The 20,199-nt window shown below is 36.6% G+C and overlaps 3 protein-coding genes across 10 annotated transcripts; all 3 read right to left on the bottom strand.

Annotated features, from left to right (window-relative positions):
* Positions 1-374: 374 nt before the first annotated feature.
* Positions 375-4,397, bottom strand: LOC147566016 (SWI/SNF complex component SNF12 homolog). Its single transcript, XM_086652492.1, has 3 exons — positions 3,906-4,397; positions 935-2,516; positions 375-742 (listed from the first exon to the last, which is right to left on the bottom strand). Exons 2-3 carry the CDS (start codon positions 2,494-2,496, stop codon positions 670-672), a joined length of 1,635 nt encoding a protein of 544 aa, XP_086508618.1. The 5' UTR covers positions 2,497-2,516; positions 3,906-4,397; the 3' UTR covers positions 375-669.
* A 1,233-nt stretch (positions 4,398-5,630) lies between these two features.
* On the bottom strand, positions 5,631-10,915 carry LOC147566015 (uncharacterized). Of its 8 annotated transcripts, none has more exons than XM_086652481.1 (6): positions 10,503-10,915; positions 9,565-9,750; positions 9,231-9,310; positions 7,445-9,091; positions 7,196-7,364; positions 5,631-6,493 (listed from the first exon to the last, which is right to left on the bottom strand). In XM_086652481.1, exons 2-6 carry the CDS (start codon positions 9,644-9,646, stop codon positions 5,856-5,858), a joined length of 2,616 nt encoding a protein of 871 aa, XP_086508607.1. In that variant the 5' UTR covers positions 9,647-9,750; positions 10,503-10,915; the 3' UTR covers positions 5,631-5,855. The 8 variants fall into 8 exon arrangements, with proteins under 8 accessions (XP_086508607.1, XP_086508609.1, XP_086508612.1 ...); XM_086652483.1 differs by having other exon boundaries at positions 9,237-9,310; positions 10,503-10,840; XM_086652486.1 differs by having other exon boundaries at positions 7,445-9,079; positions 10,503-10,818.
* Positions 10,916-16,209: 5,294 nt separating this feature from the next.
* LOC147566014 (HMG1/2-like protein) lies at positions 16,210-17,788 on the bottom strand. The gene is made up of 8 exons (XM_086652480.1): positions 17,543-17,788; positions 17,390-17,447; positions 17,158-17,280; positions 17,000-17,057; positions 16,851-16,895; positions 16,666-16,746; positions 16,483-16,575; positions 16,210-16,390 (listed from the first exon to the last, which is right to left on the bottom strand). Exons 2-8 carry the CDS (start codon positions 17,437-17,439, stop codon positions 16,370-16,372), a joined length of 471 nt encoding a protein of 156 aa, XP_086508606.1. The 5' UTR covers positions 17,440-17,447; positions 17,543-17,788; the 3' UTR covers positions 16,210-16,369.
* Positions 17,789-20,199: the final 2,411 nt, after the last annotated feature.

Below are 20,199 nucleotides of genomic sequence, written 5' to 3'. Positions count from 1 at the left end.
TAAACATCCAAACAAACCAAGCTTTCGATTTTCTTTAAAAACACCACCTCCGTATTTTCAGCTAAAGAATTTTGAGATCGCTGTTGTTTTGATAATAAACCCATGGTTGCTTAGTTTCACTTCGTAATGAAGTTTTCTAAACCAAGACTGTTATCTTTTTGTGAAATCCTTTGTTACTTCTAAGTTCTGCGGCGTTCTGATTGATCATGAATGAAGTGACGTGCAAGCTATCAATATATGGTCAGGAAGGTGAGAAATCAGCTTTGAGTCAGACTCTGAGTGAAATTATAAGGTAAAGAAGAATTTCTCTGTGTTTACTTTCCATGAATGCGAACCCCCTGTAGCAGATATCAACACGAAGACACCTGAAGTAATGAAATTTGAAAGACAAAGTTGGGATTCATCCTGAACTTCTACTTATCCTGAACATTTCACAAGTATATTCAGAAAGACCAGACTACAACAGATTCATATCTCTCTTTTTAGGTCTAGTTTATAATTCTAGAAGGATAATAAAAACAATAGAAAACATTGAACCATAATCTAAGTTTCTGAACTACAATATGAGAATTACAAGTATAATAAACACCTTTAAGAAGTAATTTAACCGGATAACCAAGCATCATAATCATGCTTGCTAATGAGGATTACCAGGAAATTGCTGCCAATTCATGTACTTCCAGGACCTTCACTCCCTGCAGCTGGTTTTCGATTGAGATACCGAATTACAGCATCTTCAACCCTATTAATGTTCAGAAAAAAGGATGATTAGTAAAACAAGAAAGACAACACTGAGAGTTGGCATTTATTCAGACTATTACATATGAAGGTGCTCCTCCACGACTGAAGTATTCGGTACCACCAAAGTGAAGAGAAGACATGCTAATTATACGTATCGAATATAAATAAGCAAGTAAATAAAAAAGGGGTATACCATGCTTGGTTGTAAAATTCAGCACGCCGTTCTTTTTCGGCACTACGACTTGCTTCCCCAGATACCGACTTCAGGTCTTTACTTTGAGAAGATATAAGAGCATTAATGAACTCAACAGGAGATTGACTAAACCCAAGAAAGAAGGCCCTTCTTCGGCGATGTTCGTGGATCTTCTTTATAGCAGCACAAATTGCTTCTTCACATGTATCGATCTCTTTATGTTTCTCACTGTTGGCCAAGAAAGCAGACATCTCTTTTTGCAAAGGAAGGGGAATATCCACCAGCACATCATAGCAGGCAGTCCCAGCTGGATTGTTTCCCGATAGCTTTATTTTGTGCTCCAAATGTATAGGTTGAGGAGGCGATAAATGCTGTGAGATCTTCTGCGAGACTGCAGAAAACTTCACCTTGTCTTCACCAAAAACTTTCCGAAGGGGCAAATCACAGGAAAAGCAAGAAGTCTCATTTGGGTTCTGCAGTTTTCTGGCTTTGACATAGTTCCAAATTCCAGCTATGACTCTAGGACGAGTTTCAACCTCAATCCCGAGAACCTCCGTCAATGCTGGCGAAAGCTTAAATTTTTCAGGAACATAATTCATTTCCAGACGAATGTTCACAGTGAACTCCTTATCCCCTTTCCTTTTAACCTCAAAGCCCTCCTGGGGGACTGGTGACCGAGCATTCTCCCATACAATCTTTGGATTTTCAGGATACAGTGTCGGGTCCAAGGATATAACAACTCTCTTGAAAAAGGCAGCGAATTTGGGATATAATGAGCTCTGTTTCTGCAGAACGGCAGCAGAGTCTGGATCCACCCCGTCTTCTAAGATCCTGCCAATAATCTTCAGTGACCAAGAAGGCTGTTCAGAGTTTTGCTTCTCCGGGATGGTCCGTGTTTGATTAGCGAATGTGTTGAAAACATAGATTCTGAGGGTCTTTTGGATACAGGGAGGATGTTTAACAGATTCCTGGATGTCAATTTTCTTTCTTGTCAGAGCAGCATCAACTCGAGCCTCAAATTCGAGCATCTGCGTATAGAGAGCAGACTCGGGCAGAAGAGCTGCCACCCTATCTGGTAACTGTTTCTCTGGAACCATACGCTTCTTTCTACGTGCAGCGGGTGTTAGTTCCATAGTTCTAAATGGAGAAGCTGATCCAGTAGCGGTGAGCCCAGCAGGACGCGGAGGAGGTTTCTGAGCAAACCGTTTGATGTTTGCTGTACCTGGCGTTGAGAGAGAGGGAGATGAAGCACCAAGATGCCCCATACTAGGGTTTTGGGTCTGCGAAAGGGCCTGAGCTTGCGCTTGAGCCTGTAATTGAGCTTGAAACTGGGCTTGCGCTTGAGCCTGTAACTGAGCTTGGTGCGCTTGGGCCTGAGCAAAAACTTGTGATTGGACTTGGGACCGAAGAGGGGTCTGAAATTGACCTTGACCTGGTGCTTGAGATTGCCCCTGAGGGAGAAAATGAGAGGGTTGTCCCATGGCCATAGACGAAACTGATCCTGTATTACCCAACCCAGAAGGAACCCCGACGTTCCTCATAGAGTTATTGTTACTTGCCATTGAAACCTAATGGATTAGACCTACAGAAAAATTAAAGAAACCATCCAATTTCATGAGGTACAGAAGGTTTGTTCCCTCAAGCATCTAGATATCATAGTGTGTCAGCTAAATTACATCCACCATACCCTAATTTTATCGGTGATATGAGTCCTTGAAAACCTCAAAAACTAAGGATAGCTAAGGTAAATATATACACAATGTTTTAAAAAACGTTTCCACCTCAAGGCGGTAGGCTCCTAAGATGCGAAACGGCGCCTTGAGGCATACGCCTCGACACGCAAAAGGCGTACATTAATTTATTATTTTCAAATCACCAATTGTATAGAAAGATAACATAGCACAGTCTTTTTTACTTGCTATTATAATCTAAAGTCTTAGGTGTTTATTAACCAAAGGTAGCGATGTTTAAAATGTCACAGACTAGCATAAAATCCAAACCCCTCAAAAGGAACAAAAGCATTATATATGCTGACTTTTTCATTTAAGAATCCCATAAGAAGACGAGAGACTGAAAAGAAAACTATGGAGAAACGTGTAGAATTCATTTTCTCAAAAAAAATAGCCACTTGGTGAGGCGTACGCCTCGGACACCTTGATGTACGCATCACAAAGTACATATCTGCATTTTGTTGAGTATGGAAAAGGCGTACGCCTCAAGGCAAGAAGCCACCGAAGAGTCAAGGCGTACGTGGCCGATTTGTGTGTGTGTGTGTGCGCGCGCAAAAGAGTTAGTACTTTGCGATAGTATAAGTACGGGTGGTTCTGAGAAAGTCTAGATAATGATCAGGTTATCGTTTGGTGCTACATTCCTGCTCTGGCCTCTGAGAAGATATTCCTTGGAAGGCATAAGAAAGTCTTAATTTTACAACACCATATAATGATCAGGTTCTTTACCTCCCCAACCAAGATTTCAAGCCGAAAATAGTTGAGTTTCCAACAGAAACATAAGGTTCTATATATTATAAATTACATTTTTCGTACCATAATATCATAACTTAATTCAAAAATGTTTGGTGGTAAAACAAATCATTTTTTTCACTTTGAGAATGATAAAATCGGAATAGAAAACATGACTGAATTAATAGTTGGAATTTTCTCATGCAATATACGTCAATATATACTTCCTATGGTTCATATACAAACACTCCATTAAACACAACTTTTTGTACTTTTCTCACCCAAATACATTACCAACAAGTTAGCTAATTTATGTTAGATTTAAAGAATTATAAACTAGGGTTTTATCAATGGGTGACTAATAGTTTGTTTGACATAAATAAACTATACAGTCAAATTCACACAGAACTCCACAAATAACAACCAAAACCCTAATACCCCAAAACCCAAACCCATTGAAGGAAACATTAAACTAGAAAGTCAGAAGAGTGGGGAAGAAAATAGAGACTTACCCAAATTCAGTTGTGAAATGAAGAGAGAGAGAGATTCATTTGAAGCTCATCTTTCAGACTTTCATTTCGTGTTCGAGTTACATGTCCAGATCCAAAAGTACCAGAAACAATTACAAAGAATTGAACAAACAATGGGTCTTCTTAGAAGTAGAGAGAGAAAGTGGATATGGGTGTGTTGAGAGAGAGAAAGAGGGAGAGATGAAGGTGGGAAATTGGTTTTCCTGAGAAAGAAGACGACCGAAGCCTTCTTCACCGGACTCACCCTTTTCTATTGGGCGCGGTTCAAGTACTCCGTCATAACGGAAGTTAGGGTGTTTCTCATTAGAATATTAACCTGCGTATTTGTTACACCATAATATGCCACGTTGGGTAACTTTGGTGGGTTAGTGTTGGGAAGTTTTAAACACACACCCAAAAGTGTTATCAGCTTCTTTCCTCACATTCTTTCTCCAAATTTTGGTTTGGGGGGCGGCAATAATACTTTGGTAGGTCATTTTTTTTTTTTTTTTTTGAAAGGCTACCAATAACATTAACAAATCAGAGTTTTATTACAATATAAATGAAAAATTAAAGATGGAACATCATTTCAAATTTTATTTTTTGCTAGTTTGTCTGTTGGAGTATTCTGCGATCGGTTGATATAGTCGAAGGTAATGTGATGAAAACGAGGTAAGTTCCTTATCTTTTGAATGTGATAGAGGGATTGGCATTGCACTTTGCTTTTTGCATCTTTAAGGTGATATAAAAGCTTCTGGTTATCACTTTCAATATTGATGTTCTTGTATTGATTGTCTGTTGCCCATTGAATGCTCATTAGAATAGCTTTTGCTTCACTTTCTTCAATCGTTCGAGCTCTAGATGAAAAAGTTTTTACTACAATAAAACGAGTCAAGTGATCATGACAAATGAAACTTATGTCGATATTCATGTTAATCTTGATGATTGATACGTCTATAGTAATACAAATTGAATTGCAACATGAGGATATATGCGTCCAGTAAATGGGCCAGTGATATTTATCAGGAAATTATTGGACCGAAGACCCAATTTTAAACTTTTTTTAGTTAAAAAGACAAGAAATTTTTTTGTTATAAACTCAAATATTGTATTTTTTGCGAAAAACCCAGATATTTGTATTTTGTTTGGTAAAAACTCAATATTTTTTACAAAAGTGTCGCAAGCCGTTGCAAAGTTGTTGTAAGGTGTTGCAAGGCACTCCAAAACTATTGCAAAGCAGTTGTAAAGTTGTCGCAAGGCGTTGCAAAGTTGTCGCGAGGCGCTGCAAAGCTGTCGCGAGGCGTTGTAAAGCTGTTGCAAATTAAAAAATACTTAGGGAGGTGAAGACTAAAAAAAAATTGACAGATCTTTTTTTAACTAAAATTTAAATTTTTTATGTAGTTTAGGTCAAATTTCCCGATGTGTACAGTATATAAATAGTATATAATTGTTTAATCGTAGAAGACTTTAAATGGTACATTGGTGAGGAGATTACATTTAGAAATTGTGATTTATTTTCTTACATTTCTAAAAGGAGAAGAAACATTTGTAGAGAAGATGTAGGTTTATTCTTTCAACAAACAAAAAAAAAAGATGTAGGTTTATTGAAAAACTAAAAAGGCTAGGGACGGTAAGATGAATATGTACTTTACCCCGGTAGCGATGAAGAATTTCCTCCATGAAAAAGAAAATGTACACAAAACAACTCAAAATCTGACTACCCAAACAGAGAACAAGAACTTGTTTACAAACTAAGAAAAAGAGGATCAATGTACATTTCATTTGTGTCAGCCAAGTAATTTCTTAAGAATTTCAACCCAACTCTCCTACTTCCAACACAAGTTGAAAAGTGAAACAAAAAAACAACAACAAATATTGATCATCATGTACAAAAATTTATTCCCCTTCCTCCTATCAACAATCTAACAAATTATCCTAAATCCTTAATTATAGTTATAACAATAAATCCTTCACAATTTCCCCAATTAAGTCCCTAAGAATCCAAGTCTCTATTTCTTTTCCAACAACATTAACCTCATCATCAATCAAACTTAACCAAGGAATCGTTTCTAAATCGCGAGAAACCATGGCATCTAATGAATAATAATAATAACCATCCTCACATTCCGGATAGACATACATGTATATCGTTCGCCATACAATATCTAATAATTTCTTTCCTCGTGGTGGTGGAATCTTGCCCGACCCGAAAATCTTTCTTTTGAATTTAGACATGGTTTTTGAAGGTACTAGTATGGTTAAAAGAACTTCATTTAACAATTCAAATAGTACCTTATGATCTTCCTTATTCCAATCTCTTTGATCTTCCGTTGTATTTTCCTCCGTTCTTTTATCATAAGATTCTTCAACTTTCTCGAGTACCCAGTTTGGTATTGGTTTAGAATTTGAATCCCATCTTGGAAAGGAACAATCCGAGGATCCATCATATAGCCCGGAAACTACAAGGATGTCTCGTATATAAGCTTCTGTTTCGTCCTCTAAATCAACCATCCCATTTTCTTGGAGCTCCTCTTCGATAGGCATTTCCTCGGAATGCTCGCCACTTAGTTTGTTCATCTGATTTCTGAGCTCTGTTCAATAATGAAGTATATTGTCATAAAAATACCATATACCAACCTATAATCGAACTAACTTAAGTACATGGTGTTCTTGAAAGGGTGTTTATTCTCTTAATCATATAAATATAGTAAATATTGATAGTGAAGAACCTAATCTGGGGATCTTTTTCTTTGAGGATTAGGCAAAGAATGACGGAATATAATAGAAAATGAACGAACGAAAATACAGAAAGGTTTAAACACAAACCGGTAGAGAAGATGACAGAAAACGAAAGAAAACACCTTCCCAACCGAAAAAGTAACATACATTGAATAACTAAGATAATTCCAGTTTTTTTTGGTGTGTGGGATCTTTCTTTGGTAGGTAGTAGTGGTTGGGATAGGGTAATAATCAACTAGAGAAACGGAAACGGGCGAGGAAATATCGAAGATATGAGAGTAAAATCTGAGGAAAAAGAGCAACCATGGCTATCATAAAAGGCTTTCTTCTAAAACTTGATATATTTGGTAGGTAAGAGTGGTTCCAAACTTCCAATAATCGACGAGAACTACTAACCCGAATGCATCTAAGAAGTAAACGGGTTTGAGAACCGAGCTACCATAAAATGTGAACCGATCATAATTTCGTGGTGAAAAACTGTGTCTTATAACAAAATGGAAGCATTAAATTTGATAAAGATGATAAGTTCATTTCCTCGATGAAGTGTTTCTTACCATTAAGATTGGAGCTGATATCACTGAAAACATTGGGTACAGTTTGCTCTTCTATCGAAGGAATGTCTAGTGTAGAAACTGGGCTTGGTTGGTCCCAAGTCCTACAATACTCGTCTCGAGGAGTATTGCAAATTGACGCAGGACTAGGAGGCACCTCAGTGAAATTATCCTGTAAGACCATAGAAAACAAACACCATTATTTACAGACGATTAACTTAACCATAAATGAGGTAGCATTCAGACTCTTACCAGATCATTTCTCAGGTTCCTCGGGACCGTTGGGTCACTCATGATATCCTTCACGAAATTGGAATCGTTACTCTCTAGTTCATCTACTGATTGAATCTTTCGGCCAAAAAATCTACCTTTGAAACTGAGACTATGTCTTAAATTTGAAACTTTTCCTTTGAAATTAAATCTCTCTTTCTTGGTTTTTCTCGCTCCAATTGGAACGTTTTCAGTGGTTTCATGCTTCCTCCTGGTGAAATTAGTCCCGTTTAGAATATGCTGATCCTCCAATAGACGCTTTCCAAATGAAGTTCCTGATATTGGGGCAGATAAAGATCTTACGAGGTTCCTTGGGGAATTTTCGTCCGTCTTGATCCCATATCTAAACGATAGGCTTTTCGTTTCAAGCCCATCTCTTAATATATTTCCCGACGGACTTAATCTACTCTCGTCATTATTCATCATGGAAATCAAACTATCTGCATCCGTAGTCCGAATATTTTCGAGCGGTTCTGGATTTAAGACATTACTCAGTCTCTCTGACAAGCTTCTTCTGGCGTCTCGGCTGATGAAGTCTGGGGAGTCTGGGCCATTAACTTGAACTTCACTAGCATATGATCTCATTGATTCTGTTCGAAACAAATCCATTCCAATGTCCCTAGTAACACTTTCTCTAGCCCGTTTTGATATATGACGAACAATTTGTTTTTGTTTCAATGGTTTTTCGCTAAATGGGGTCTCAATCCCACTACCTCGGACAATAATATCCCTTTTTGGACTAGTCGTCTTCCCTTGGATTTCGAATCTTAATCTTTCCTTTACTTCCTCAAGAAAATCTTTGATACTACCTTCTTGTTCCATAATTTCAGATGAACCAGTCCAAGACTCTTCACTCCCAAATGTCTTATCAGGACCAGGCTTTAAGATAACTATCCTAGTCGGCACGTTGGCTTTTTCCAGTTTCTCGACATGGTTCATCAAGGTGACCTGCTCAAAGTTACTACTTCTGAAAGCTACCCGTCCTTGTTGGTAATCTTGACACACCTCCTTTCTACCCAATCGTGAAAAAGTTTCCTCAGTTGAGCTTGATTTCAACTTATGCTTCTCAAGTTCTATTGGCTTTTCAAATGCTGTGACCTTCTTAGGATCTGAATAAAAAGCCATTTTTTCCTTGTTGAGATGTTCTTGGGCAAGCCATCGTCTAGGAATATTACCCGGATTGGTAATCTTCGAGTTTTCCCAAACTCTTGCAGCTTGCCAAGCTTCAAAATCTTTTTTGAACTTTTGTAGTTCTTCTTCTTGAGGATGAGGTCGAGGCTTTGGTTTCCCATTCTTTTTTTCGCGTCTAGATTTGTCAAAATCTCTTTCTGGACTATGAGAAAGCACGCTATTTTCTGTCTGCTTCGACTGTTTTAAACCAAGCGGGCTACGTCGGACTGAAGAGTCTCGTTCGTGCCTTATCATCTCGCTTCTTTTCTCGATTAAGGCGCTTGAAGGTTTCGTTTCAAGCGGTATCATATCCATTCCCATCAAACGGGCTATAACGCTGGGTACTTTACGTTTGGGTTCCGTTTCTTTTGGTATCTCCTCGAAAACCAACTCCTTCACCGGAGCTCCAACTGGATATGAGGCGTCTTTCGAGGAATTTGATGTTACCTGAAATGCATACTGGAGATTCAAAGACAATTAGATGTTGCTAAAAATGGGTTGGAAAACACCTACTTGAACTCGGCAAAAAAGTAAAGAACAGATAAAATGGGGGATTATTAAGATAGCTATAATCATAGAAAACAAGAGGATGGATTACGGGTACGTTGTCACCGAAGCAATTGTAACACTGCGATTCTTCAATTGATAACTCCAAGCTATTTCGAGGAGCTTCCAGGCCTAAAAATGAACCAATTAAACAAAAAAGTTTGAGATTCAAGCTAAGAAAGTGAGAAATTCTAGTAGTAAATCAACTTAACGGAAGTTTTTCACATTTTCCTCATTGTTATGACTATTGAGTGACGGATTTTTTATCACCCGAACAAACGTTTGTTTCTAGGAGAAACTAGGAATTTGTTTAGATCACATGTCACTTAGCAAAATCTCTTGAATCCACAAATACAAATGAAAAACATAAGAAAATTGAGGCTTACCGTCATTGTCTCTCTTTTTACTTGATAGCTTTCGAGATGTGCTAGACTGATGAAAGTCAAAGAGATGGAATAATCCTCCCATCTATTTGAATCTAAGCTTCCAAAACATCCATTCCGGGTATATGTCACATCTAGGCCTTATCAGAGTCGTAGCCCGCCACTATATGAACGAGAACATCTTAGTACCTGTTAAATACCAAAACCCGAAAACCATATAAGCATCGGGAATAGAAGCTTAGTCTCATGATCCTGCATCTTGAAGAAAATTACCGTAATGATCGAATCTATCCAATATATCAAAGGCAATGAATCCGCGTAAAGATGGAAGAAAAAACAGATGCAAAATGAAAGACACGAATTAGCCTTTTAGACTAATTTCCAAGTCTTAGCAAACTTTATTTTTTCCCAAAGAACCAAACTATTAAAGAATGAAAGTTAGAACATGTGAATTGAGGAGATTAAGATCAAGAATTAAAAACACAATCAACAAGATCCAATATGATAATCAAAACAAAGAAAAGAGAATATAATATGTTTCTTTAAAACTATAATTGAAGAACATAGATTGAACAAAATTGACAACCCAAATTCATGAACAAGAGAAGATATTGAGTAGATTTGAGTTTTTGAAGATAACTTTCCCAATTTATTACCCAATTCATGAGAATCCTGAAGTTGAATATTAACAACCCTAATTCAATCATAAAATCCTGAAGTTGAATATTGGTAAATAATTCTTCTAATTTTGTATGAAATTCAATTAAAATGTCATCTGTTTCTGATCCAATTCTAAACAACCCAAATCATCAATTACCAAACAGAACTAAATCATATAAATTGACAACCTCAAAATCTTGCAAATAATCACAACTTTCTTCCATTTATTTCCATACCCACGAATGAAAAAGTCAAAAAACTGAAAACCCATAATCACTAACCAGAAAATATCATTGGAAACTGATTCTTCTCTTCTCCAACTCCATTGGGTAATCAGAATTTCAGAAACATTGACTGCATTTATCAAAAGTCAACTAATTTCAACTACAACTTTGAGATAAATGTAGAGAGAGAGAGAGTAGTTGGGGAAACTGAGAAGTAAAGCTGGAGAGAGAGAGAGGTTTGTTAGCTTGTTGGTTGATGTTGTTAGAATTGTTGGAAGTCTAGAGAAAGAGATATTTAGTAGGATGACAATGATAAGACTTTCTACTAAATTTTGTTCTTTCTCTTCCTCTCTTTCTCACTCTTCAATATTCTTTTGTCTTTTCCTAGTTTGGTCTTTTTTTTATTTTTCTACTGCTCTTTTGCTGTAACAAAAAATTCATTTCATATAAAAATCAACATCTCACTCAACGGACTAGATTAAGAATGTGATTTAATTTAGAATGCCTACCTATTCTCGTTGCCGGATGTCGGCGGAGTTACATAGATGGACAAGATTCACAAATTAGAACGAGATAGTTGAATATTTTCTCTCTTGTTGCGTCACAGATGGAATTCAGCAGTGCGATGCGCCACCTCTAAAGTTGTGGTAAGTTAGATATACAACGTGGTTAAGGTGGTGGTTAACATCTAACATGTGTTTAGGTCTGAATTCAAGTCTCACTTAGCCAACAATTGGTGGTCCAGTTGGTAAGCGCATCTCCTCTTCAATGCGGAGGTCACACGTTCGATTTCATGGAAATGTAAATCCAAGAATATTAAAACTTGGGTATAAATAAAGTTTTTGTAGGCTTTTAGGCTGTTAATTTCATCGAACTTTAGGCCAATAGTAATTCGGCAATTATCGCGCTTCTCACATCGTATCATTGTCTTTGTAATGACTTTTATAGCCAATATTAAAAAAAAAAAAAAAAAAATTAAGTCTCACTTAGATCCAACAAAATATCTAAAATGAGTAAATTACAAGTAGGAATTGACATCAACTTACCCAAGTGTTATTGATTTGGACCCGGCTATAATTGATTGTTAATTTATTTATTTTTTTGAGTTAATTCCTATATGGCCCCCTACTTTGTGACCAGCTTCCTTTATGGCCCCTTTTTTTCGTAAATTCAAATATGGCCCCCTATTTTCAAGTAAATGTCAATACTACCCTTCTTAATTCTAAATTTAAAACATTTAAAAAAACTTATTTCCACCTCACCCCTCTCTCTCTCCACCTCATCTCTCTCTACAACTCACCCCTCTCTCTCTCTCCACCTCATCTCTCTCTACAACTCACCTCTCTCTTTTCACAACTCACTCCTCTCTCTCTCTCTCCAACTCACCTTCATCTTCTCCGAATATAGTCGCCGGCCGGAAAATTTTCCGGCCGGCGACCTCCAAAAAAAAAAAAAAAAAAAATTTCCTCTCATCTCTCTCTCTCTCTAAAAACTCCGGCGAAGGGGGTTTCCCTTCGCCGGAGCCGTGAACAGACCGATCTGGTCTGTTCACGCCAGACCTTTAAAGGTCTGCCGTGCTCCGGCGAAGGAAAACCCCCTTCGCCGGAGTTTTAGAGAGAGAGAGTTGTGAGATTTAAAAAAAAAAAAAAATTTAGAGAGAGAGAGGAGAGAGAACTTTTTTTTTTTTTTTTAGGTTTGAAGGTGGCCGGCCGGAGAATTTTCCGGCCGGCCACCTTGCCGGAGAAGAAAGGGGTGAGTTGGAGAGAGAGAGGTGAGTTGGAGAGAGAGAGAGGTGAGTTGGAGAGAGAGAGAGGTGAATTGGAGAGAGAGAGAGAGGGGTGAGGTGTAGGGAGAGATGAGGTGGAGAGAGAGAGGGGTGAGGTGGAAATTTTTTTTTTTTAATGTTTTAAATTTATTATTAAGAAGGGTAGTAATGACATTTACCTGAAAATAGGGGGCCATAAAGGAAGCTGGTCACAAAGTAGGGGGCCATATAGGAATTAACTATTTTTTTTTTTTCTTTATTGAAAGATTGTCACTTTACTTTTTTCATTTTTTGTTGAAAGATTGTTACTTTACTTTATAATCAAAGAAAATTTGATTAAGAATCAATTAAGTAGGTTGGATAACAAAAGGAATGGTTCAATAATAGAATGTAAGCCAGCACGTTGACAACCTTAATCAGAAGATAGGAGCAATATTCTTATCACGTTTAGATGTTTTTTGGTGCTTACATTCAACCGTAAAACTAGTCAAAATTCTATGTTTTGGAACTTGTGCAATAATTCACCATTTCCTGATATAAAGGAAATATGTTGTCAAAAAATTTAGCCATATGGCATGTTTTCGAGAGAATGGTGTGTGATTTCTAAACTTTTATTTAGATCTAATTTTGGAGACTATGGGCCAAAAGTCGAAAACAAAATTACATTAATTTAGATTTAAAGTCTAAATTTAATATAAAGAAAGCAAAAAAAAATTGTAATTCTTAAATATTTGTTTTTGTCTCGTACAAATACATAAGTGCATCACTAACGTGTCGATTGTTTAGTAAATGTGTAAGAATATGTTTCTTTTGTACGCAACACAAAATAAAATGTGTGAAGTTCAAAATGGTGCATGCATTAAGGAAACACAAGTTTAAATCTAAGAATTCTTTGTGAGTTCAAGTCAATAATTAATGGTTCTAATTCTCCCTGCATTTTCATTCCCTAGCTGAAAACTCGCAATTTGTCTTTCAAGAGAAAAAGGGAGGGAAGTTTTTACGAAGATGATTTGTATAGTACATTTCAGAATTTGTATTTTTTTATTTTTGGTCTATTTTGTTTTAATAGTGGACTTATTGTCCTATTAGGGTCCATATTTTGGATCTTCTACCAAAAAAAACATGGTACAATCTTTACATTGATAAGAGCCCCCGATAGGACTGGCAAACTTTACACAAAGGGATTGATCCAGAATTTTAACCCAAAAGATTGTTTCTGGAGTAAACAACCACTCATAATTAAAGCATTATCAACACTTGGTTGTCTAAGTGGTTGATAGTATTGACATAAATTCCAAAAAATCAAAGCACTTTGAACCGCCTGTTGAAAGACGTTTTTCTATTGACACAAGCGTGAAAGAAGAGTGCCTAAGTGGATAGTGGGGGCTTTCAACAAAAAAAAAAAAAAGTGGATAGTGGGGGCCACTAGCAACCAAGGGCAACCACACAATTATAACTGCAACTTTTGGGCATCAAAAATGTTTTGCACAGAATAATGATCTGGTAAATTACGATTAACTTAGGAAACATCTTTATTTTTATCTTGAAATAAACTTGATTGTATGTTACCCCATAATCTTCATCTTTACCTCACCTTCACCACAACAACTTTCGGCCACTACTCGTAAACCACCACCATCATTTCCCTCTCTCTCTTCTTCTCTTTCTCTCTCCTTTTCTTTCTCTCTTCTCTTTTTCTTTCTCTCTCTCTCTCTCTCTCTCCTCTTTCCCTCGCTTCTCTCGCTCTCTCTCTAAAAGAACCCAGCAAAACCCTAACCTACTATGTCTATGGTATATCTATCTTCTTCAACTGAGAAGATTTGAGTTAAAAAAAAAGGAAAGTCCATCTTGAACTCATCTAAGTTGAAGAAGCAACGGGACTGTCACTCTTCATCTCAAACCTTCTTTGTTGAAGACAAAGCGACTTTCTACTGAGTTGAAGAATACATACATCTTAACAAATCGGAGATATGTCTCCGTTTTCTAAAGAGTGGGGGAGAGGAAGAAGGGAGACAGAAAGAAAAAAGAAATATGGAAATAATGATGGTGGCGGCATAGATCAATGCCAGTGGTCAAAAGTTGTGATGTGTTGGTAAAATGCAATTAAGTTTATTTCCGAAGGAAATACAAATAGGGCTGTAAACGAACCGAACTATTTTCGGATACAGTACTATCCGAATTCGAAATCCGAAATTATTCGAACTATCCGATAAGGGTTCGATATCCGACGGATGGTCAAAAATGACATCCGAATCCGATATTCGAAATGCTATTCGAATATCGAATATTATCCGATCCGAAATTCTGAATTTTAAGCCATAACATTATAACACAATATTATCCGAAATTCGAATATTATCCGATTCGAAATTCAAATACAATATTATCTGATCCGAAATTCCGATAAGAGTTGAAGACTTGAAGTTGAACTTTGATTCTTTGAAGTCTGAAGACTTAGTCTTAGACTTTAAGTTGACTACTTGAGGATAAAGTTTTGTTTATTTTTTAATCCCTTGGGTGAATCTTAACCGTTGATTTCAAATGCGAATCGGATCGGATTTTTTCGAAGTCGGATATAGCTATATCCGAATCCGAAACCGATATCCGAAAATTATCCGACAAGACATCCGAAATTCGAATCCGAAATCCGAAATGTCGGATTATTTGAGTGCGGATGCGGATCGGATTCGGATTTTCGGACCACCGTTTACAGGCCTAAATACAAATTGATAAATAGATGCTTCATTAGTCAATCTTGATTTACCAAGTCATTATTCTCCCGATATTATTTTAGATGCCCACAGCCCACAGTTACACACTAGCATTCACACATTAATTTCAAAATGAAAAAATAAATAAATTCTAATCATAATGAGAAAAACTGACATCTAGTCAGACCTGAAATGAATTAGAAAAGAACTAACTGCCTACACATGATGCTTAGTGGAAGCTGACAGATACTGAGATTATATCTGACTCAAAACCATCTAACTATCCGTTAAAAGCACTAGACCCATAACCCCCCACCTTCCCTCGTGCCTCACACCTTCCCTTTCTCAAACCAATACAAAAGAATGGAATCTTCATTATAAGGTCTTGGATATTTTAATAACTTCCTCAGAAGTGGCCTTCTTTTCAGCATCTTGCTTGTACCTAAAATATTATACACATACAACTCACTTTTTTATTGGACCAGTCTCACCCAACCCAACCGAGTCACAAGCGATCCAACAGAGAAGAGCATTATGCCCGATACGCCAATACTACAACCTAAAACAAAACTTTGCTGCAACAGGTTTTGCCGCTTTTTTATACAACTTACCAAAATCAAACTGCAGCTATACTGCCAACATCTCTGAAGAAAGTTTTCCTTTCATCGATAATAACTAGGGAAAAGAAAAGATTCGACTAGCCCTATAGCGATTATATTTTAACTACAGAACAACATAAAGATGCAACTAAAGCTTAACTACACTGGGCAAGAACAAGAAAGAACCTTGATAAAGTAGAACAAGGAAAATTTTCTTATGGCGTAAGTGTTGTATTACCTGTATCAACGGTAAGTATTACATATACTACACAAAACAAACGTAAAGACATTAATGTCGTTCTTTCACAACCCTAAATCCACAACCAGAACATCATAGATAAACCTCTACAAGTTAATACTTTCATAATGGCTAAAGAATTGTCAATGAAACCTATACAGCTATATGTTGCTTCTTCCTTTCTAAGTCCTGACACCCACTATGATCATATAGAAGTGTGTACAGTTCTGATCTAAACCCTAAAATGTTCTTGACAAATATTGGGCTACTAAATCTAACCTTCTCCTTACATAACCCAGTATAGATGGTATAACACAATTTAAGAACATACTACTAATAAGTGAGTTATACAATAGTTAAGTTTCATCGAAGATTTAGCTAACCAATTCTTACCCAGATTATAAAACCTAAAAGAGAACATTGCTGAATAAAGAAATATAACACAAGATAATAAGGATCCAAAAAAGGCTAGCTAAATCATTTAACATGAAGCAAGAGCAAGTACAAGAGCATTTTAAGATTGTCGAAAGTTACAGAAACATATATTTCCATTTGAGTAACAGATACCATAAACACCCAGTTAGAAACGAACAATCCCAAGCGTCATCATTCTAGTCATCATCTTCGTCCTCCTGTTAAGAGAATCGTCCAAAAAAAACAATTTAAAACCAGCATCCAAATTCCAAAATGACAGTACATACCCCATATAAAGTTATAAACATACCTCTCCGCTTTCATCATCTTCATCCTCATCGTTCACTTCTGACTTTGATTTGTCAGATTCTTCTTCTTCTTCGTCGGACTTTGACCCTTCAGCCTGGTTTTAAAACCCAACTAAAAATTAGTTCAAATGTCGACATGGTTAATAAATAAGACAACTCATGAACTTAGAGAAGAAAAGCTCTACCAATTTTTTGTTGTAGGCAGCCATGACTTTGTTGTATTCAACCTTTCTTTTTTCAGCTTTTGCTACATATGGAGCTTTCTCCTGAAAATTATCAAGCGATTCGAGAAAAAAAATTATATATGTAACAAAAATAACCCTAATTTCTACCAAAATTGTTCAAAAGGAATTTTGCTTTTTTTACTCACAGCATCAGATAAAGACTTCCATTTATCTCCACCAGCTTTCCCAACCTTTTTTCATCAAAAAAAGTGATATCAGAAGACTCTTTAGTAACAATTTTGTAGAACCAGAGATTTCAGTAATTGATTAAAAAAAAAATGAAAAGAAATCTTACAACTGAGACTGATTTGTTGTTAGGATGTTTCTCCTTAAACTGCTGTCTAAATTCTTCCCTAAAATTCATAAACAAGTAAAACAGTTCAATCCAAAACCCTAATAATCTCTACAAAGGTACTGAATGAGCACAAAATAAGGAAGAAAAGTAATTTTTACATGAACACGAAGAAAGCACTAGCAGGTCTTTTAGGTTTGTTAGGATCTTTCGCTGGTTTTTCCTTCTTAGCTGGTTTTTTTCCAGCTCCATCACTAGCAGCACCTTTTCTCTTAACACCAAGCCTTCAAATCACAAAAAACAACTTCAAATTTTCAGATCTGAAACTACTAAAATTTTCATTAAAAAAGTTGATGAATAACTTTAGGATGAAGAAATCGATCAAAAACTCACTTGCTCTCGGCTTTTTTGGATGAATCGGCCTTCGATTTGCCTCCTTTCATGGTGAATCCTGTAACAAATCAGATCAAAAGTGTGAGAATCGGTTGAAAACGGCGTGGAATCGATGAAAATCGGTATAAAACGGTGTAAGAGAGAGTGGTTTACCTTTTGGGGTTAGGGTTTGAGGATGGAGAAGTGAGAGAGAGAGAGAGAGAGAGAGAGAGATTTGTTCGAAAAGGTGGGTTTATTGTGTGGAAGATGTAAGAGGGAATAATATAAGGGGAAAATTAAAATTTTCAATCTCAACGATTGAAATGAAATCTTGAATTGGGCGGGATTTGAAAATATGATGACACGTCACCGATCCTTGTGCTCCACAAGGAATGAAGTTCCGTCTGTTTTCTCCCTCAATCCGGTCTTAGGTGAGGCCTTTATTATATGTTGAAAGGGATGTGAACAACAAAAATGATCGGGGGACTCCCTGTCGTACTGCTTGGCATACTCCATAGCTGAGTTGACTAATAAGAAAAGAAATATTTCGACCTTTTTTTAAATTTGAAAAGGCTAAAATATTCCTTATCCTATTAGAGGGAGTACACCATGGAGTATGTCATGAAGTCCCCTTATCAGCGTTATATGAACAATATGAATTGAGTATTGTTTTGTTAGAACTGTATGATCTGTTTGAGGACCAATTTTTGTTTCCACTCTGATAGGGTTTTGCTGAACTTTTCTATGAACCAATTAAAACTGATGATTTTATGATCGGGTTTAAGAATAAAGTATCCTAAATATTTGGAGTCGTCATTTATTATAGGTGTGTCTAATTCATGTATTAAAGTGGCAATAATCATAGGGGGCAAAATAAATGGATGACTTTGTGAAATTAATAGCTTGGACAAAAAAGATTAATAGGGTAAATCGTCTCTTGATTGAGCTTAAGTTGGAGGCAGTAGAGTTGCCAAACAAGATGTGGTCATCCGCAAATAAAAGGTGGGAGACAAATGGACAATGTTTATTAGTTTTTCCACCTTTGCAGTTGCCTTGTCAATCACATGTATGGATCGGGATTGAGTCATGATAACAAATATGTAAAGTGATAAGGACAACCTTGCCTAAGATCACGAGATAATTTAAAATCCCCAAGCAGATCGCCATTGAGTTGTATGTATAATGAGGCTCAATAAAGACATGTGATTCCAATAACCTCTAAAGTCGTCTCAAGGAAAGACAAGCTGAGCCTATCGCATGCCTTCGCCATATTCATTTTTAAGGCGAAACCCCCTTTCTTTGCATGTGAGTGAGGCAAGGAATGTAATAATTCCTGGGTAATTATAATATAGTCTATGATTTGGCGTTCTGGAACAAACGCGTTTTGGGCTATGAAATACTATTTTCTATAAATGGTGTGGATTCTGTTGGCGATGATTTTCGTGATGAATTTATACACCGAGTTGCACATAGAAATCATACGAAAATCTAAGGCGATACCCGGTGACCTAATCCAAACAATCAAGGAAATGGTCGTATGGTTGATTGTAGAATCAAAAGTACGTGTTAGATGACCCACCGTCACACATTATGTTGTGAAGTGGATGTACTTTTTATTTGTTGATTAGTATTAGGTCACTTGTAACTCTTTTTTATCGACGAGTGAAGGAGTTTTGTCTTTATTTGTAATGTCAATCATTATGAATCGATGTTGATTTTCTACGAGACAATGGGGGTGGAGATTCTGAAGGTTGGTTATTTACCATATTACTTTCTCATAAATATATACATTGGATGATCACTGCAATTTAAGTGTGATTCGTGTGATTGTTCTATTGTCGCAAGTACTTACTCACAAGACATGTTTGAAAACTACGCGTTACACGACGTTGGACAAATATCCAAACTCCAAAGGTTATATACCATCATTTAACTAAAAGGTCGTTGCAAACAGAAAAACTAAAAAGCCATGTTAAAATGATAAAAAAAATTGTGATGTTTTAAGAGTCACTTTCGGTTACGTTTTGGTAATATATTTTTAGAATGTATGGGTGACATTCGAGCATGTTTTTGTTCTTTCACTTAACATTATAATGGTACTTTTGCAATGCTTTTGTCAACGTGTTCATTGGTGTTTTAAGCAAACATATATTTGTCAAGAAAATAGAGCAGAGATTAGCGAGATCGAGGAGAGGGGATAGAGTTGACCCATGACTAAGAAGAAAAATAACTCTATTTTTTCTCTCAAAAGGTCGACATACTTAAAGAGGTATGGATTTGTCTGATCCATACGAGAATCAAGCTCAATTGAGAAACATGGAAATCAAGTTAAAATGAGAGTAGTTTTGGAAGATCAGAACACAAAGCTTTGTGTTGATTGGGACAAGCCGAAAAACAAATTTGGTTGTTAGTTGATTTTCTCTAGCATCCTCACCCTTTTATCTATTACCTACCCTAAAAAAACAAATTTATTCACCCATTAAATGCAAGGGAGTAAATACAACGCCCAATCTAGACCGTCAGAAATCATCATCTGCATAGTTCAATTCCTTTGACGTTTTACATCCCTTCGCGCGTTAAAGTTCCCCTAACTCTTCCTTAGCCAAAACCGAAGAAATCTTCACAGCTATCCACTTCTGTTACCAAATCGATCCACCCATTAAGAATTAATCTTCAATCAAATCTTCCTTCACCCAAATCGACCAGGGTTTTGACTATTGTCAACTTTTTCACCAAAATCGAACAGAATTTCAACACATTTCACACTTTCGATGTCGGGACAATGTCTATGGCGATGGGGCAATCATGTCGTCTATAAACAAGGTCGGGAC

This window comes from Eschscholzia californica, unplaced genomic scaffold (assembly GCF_041429995.1).
Source record: "Eschscholzia californica isolate CP2 unplaced genomic scaffold, dmEscCali1.0.p SCAF_1, whole genome shotgun sequence".
Classification (NCBI taxonomy): domain Eukaryota; kingdom Viridiplantae; phylum Streptophyta; class Magnoliopsida; order Ranunculales; family Papaveraceae; genus Eschscholzia; species Eschscholzia californica.
The sequence above is the reverse complement of the archived record's forward strand: the minus strand, read 5'-3'. Positions and strand labels throughout refer to the sequence as shown.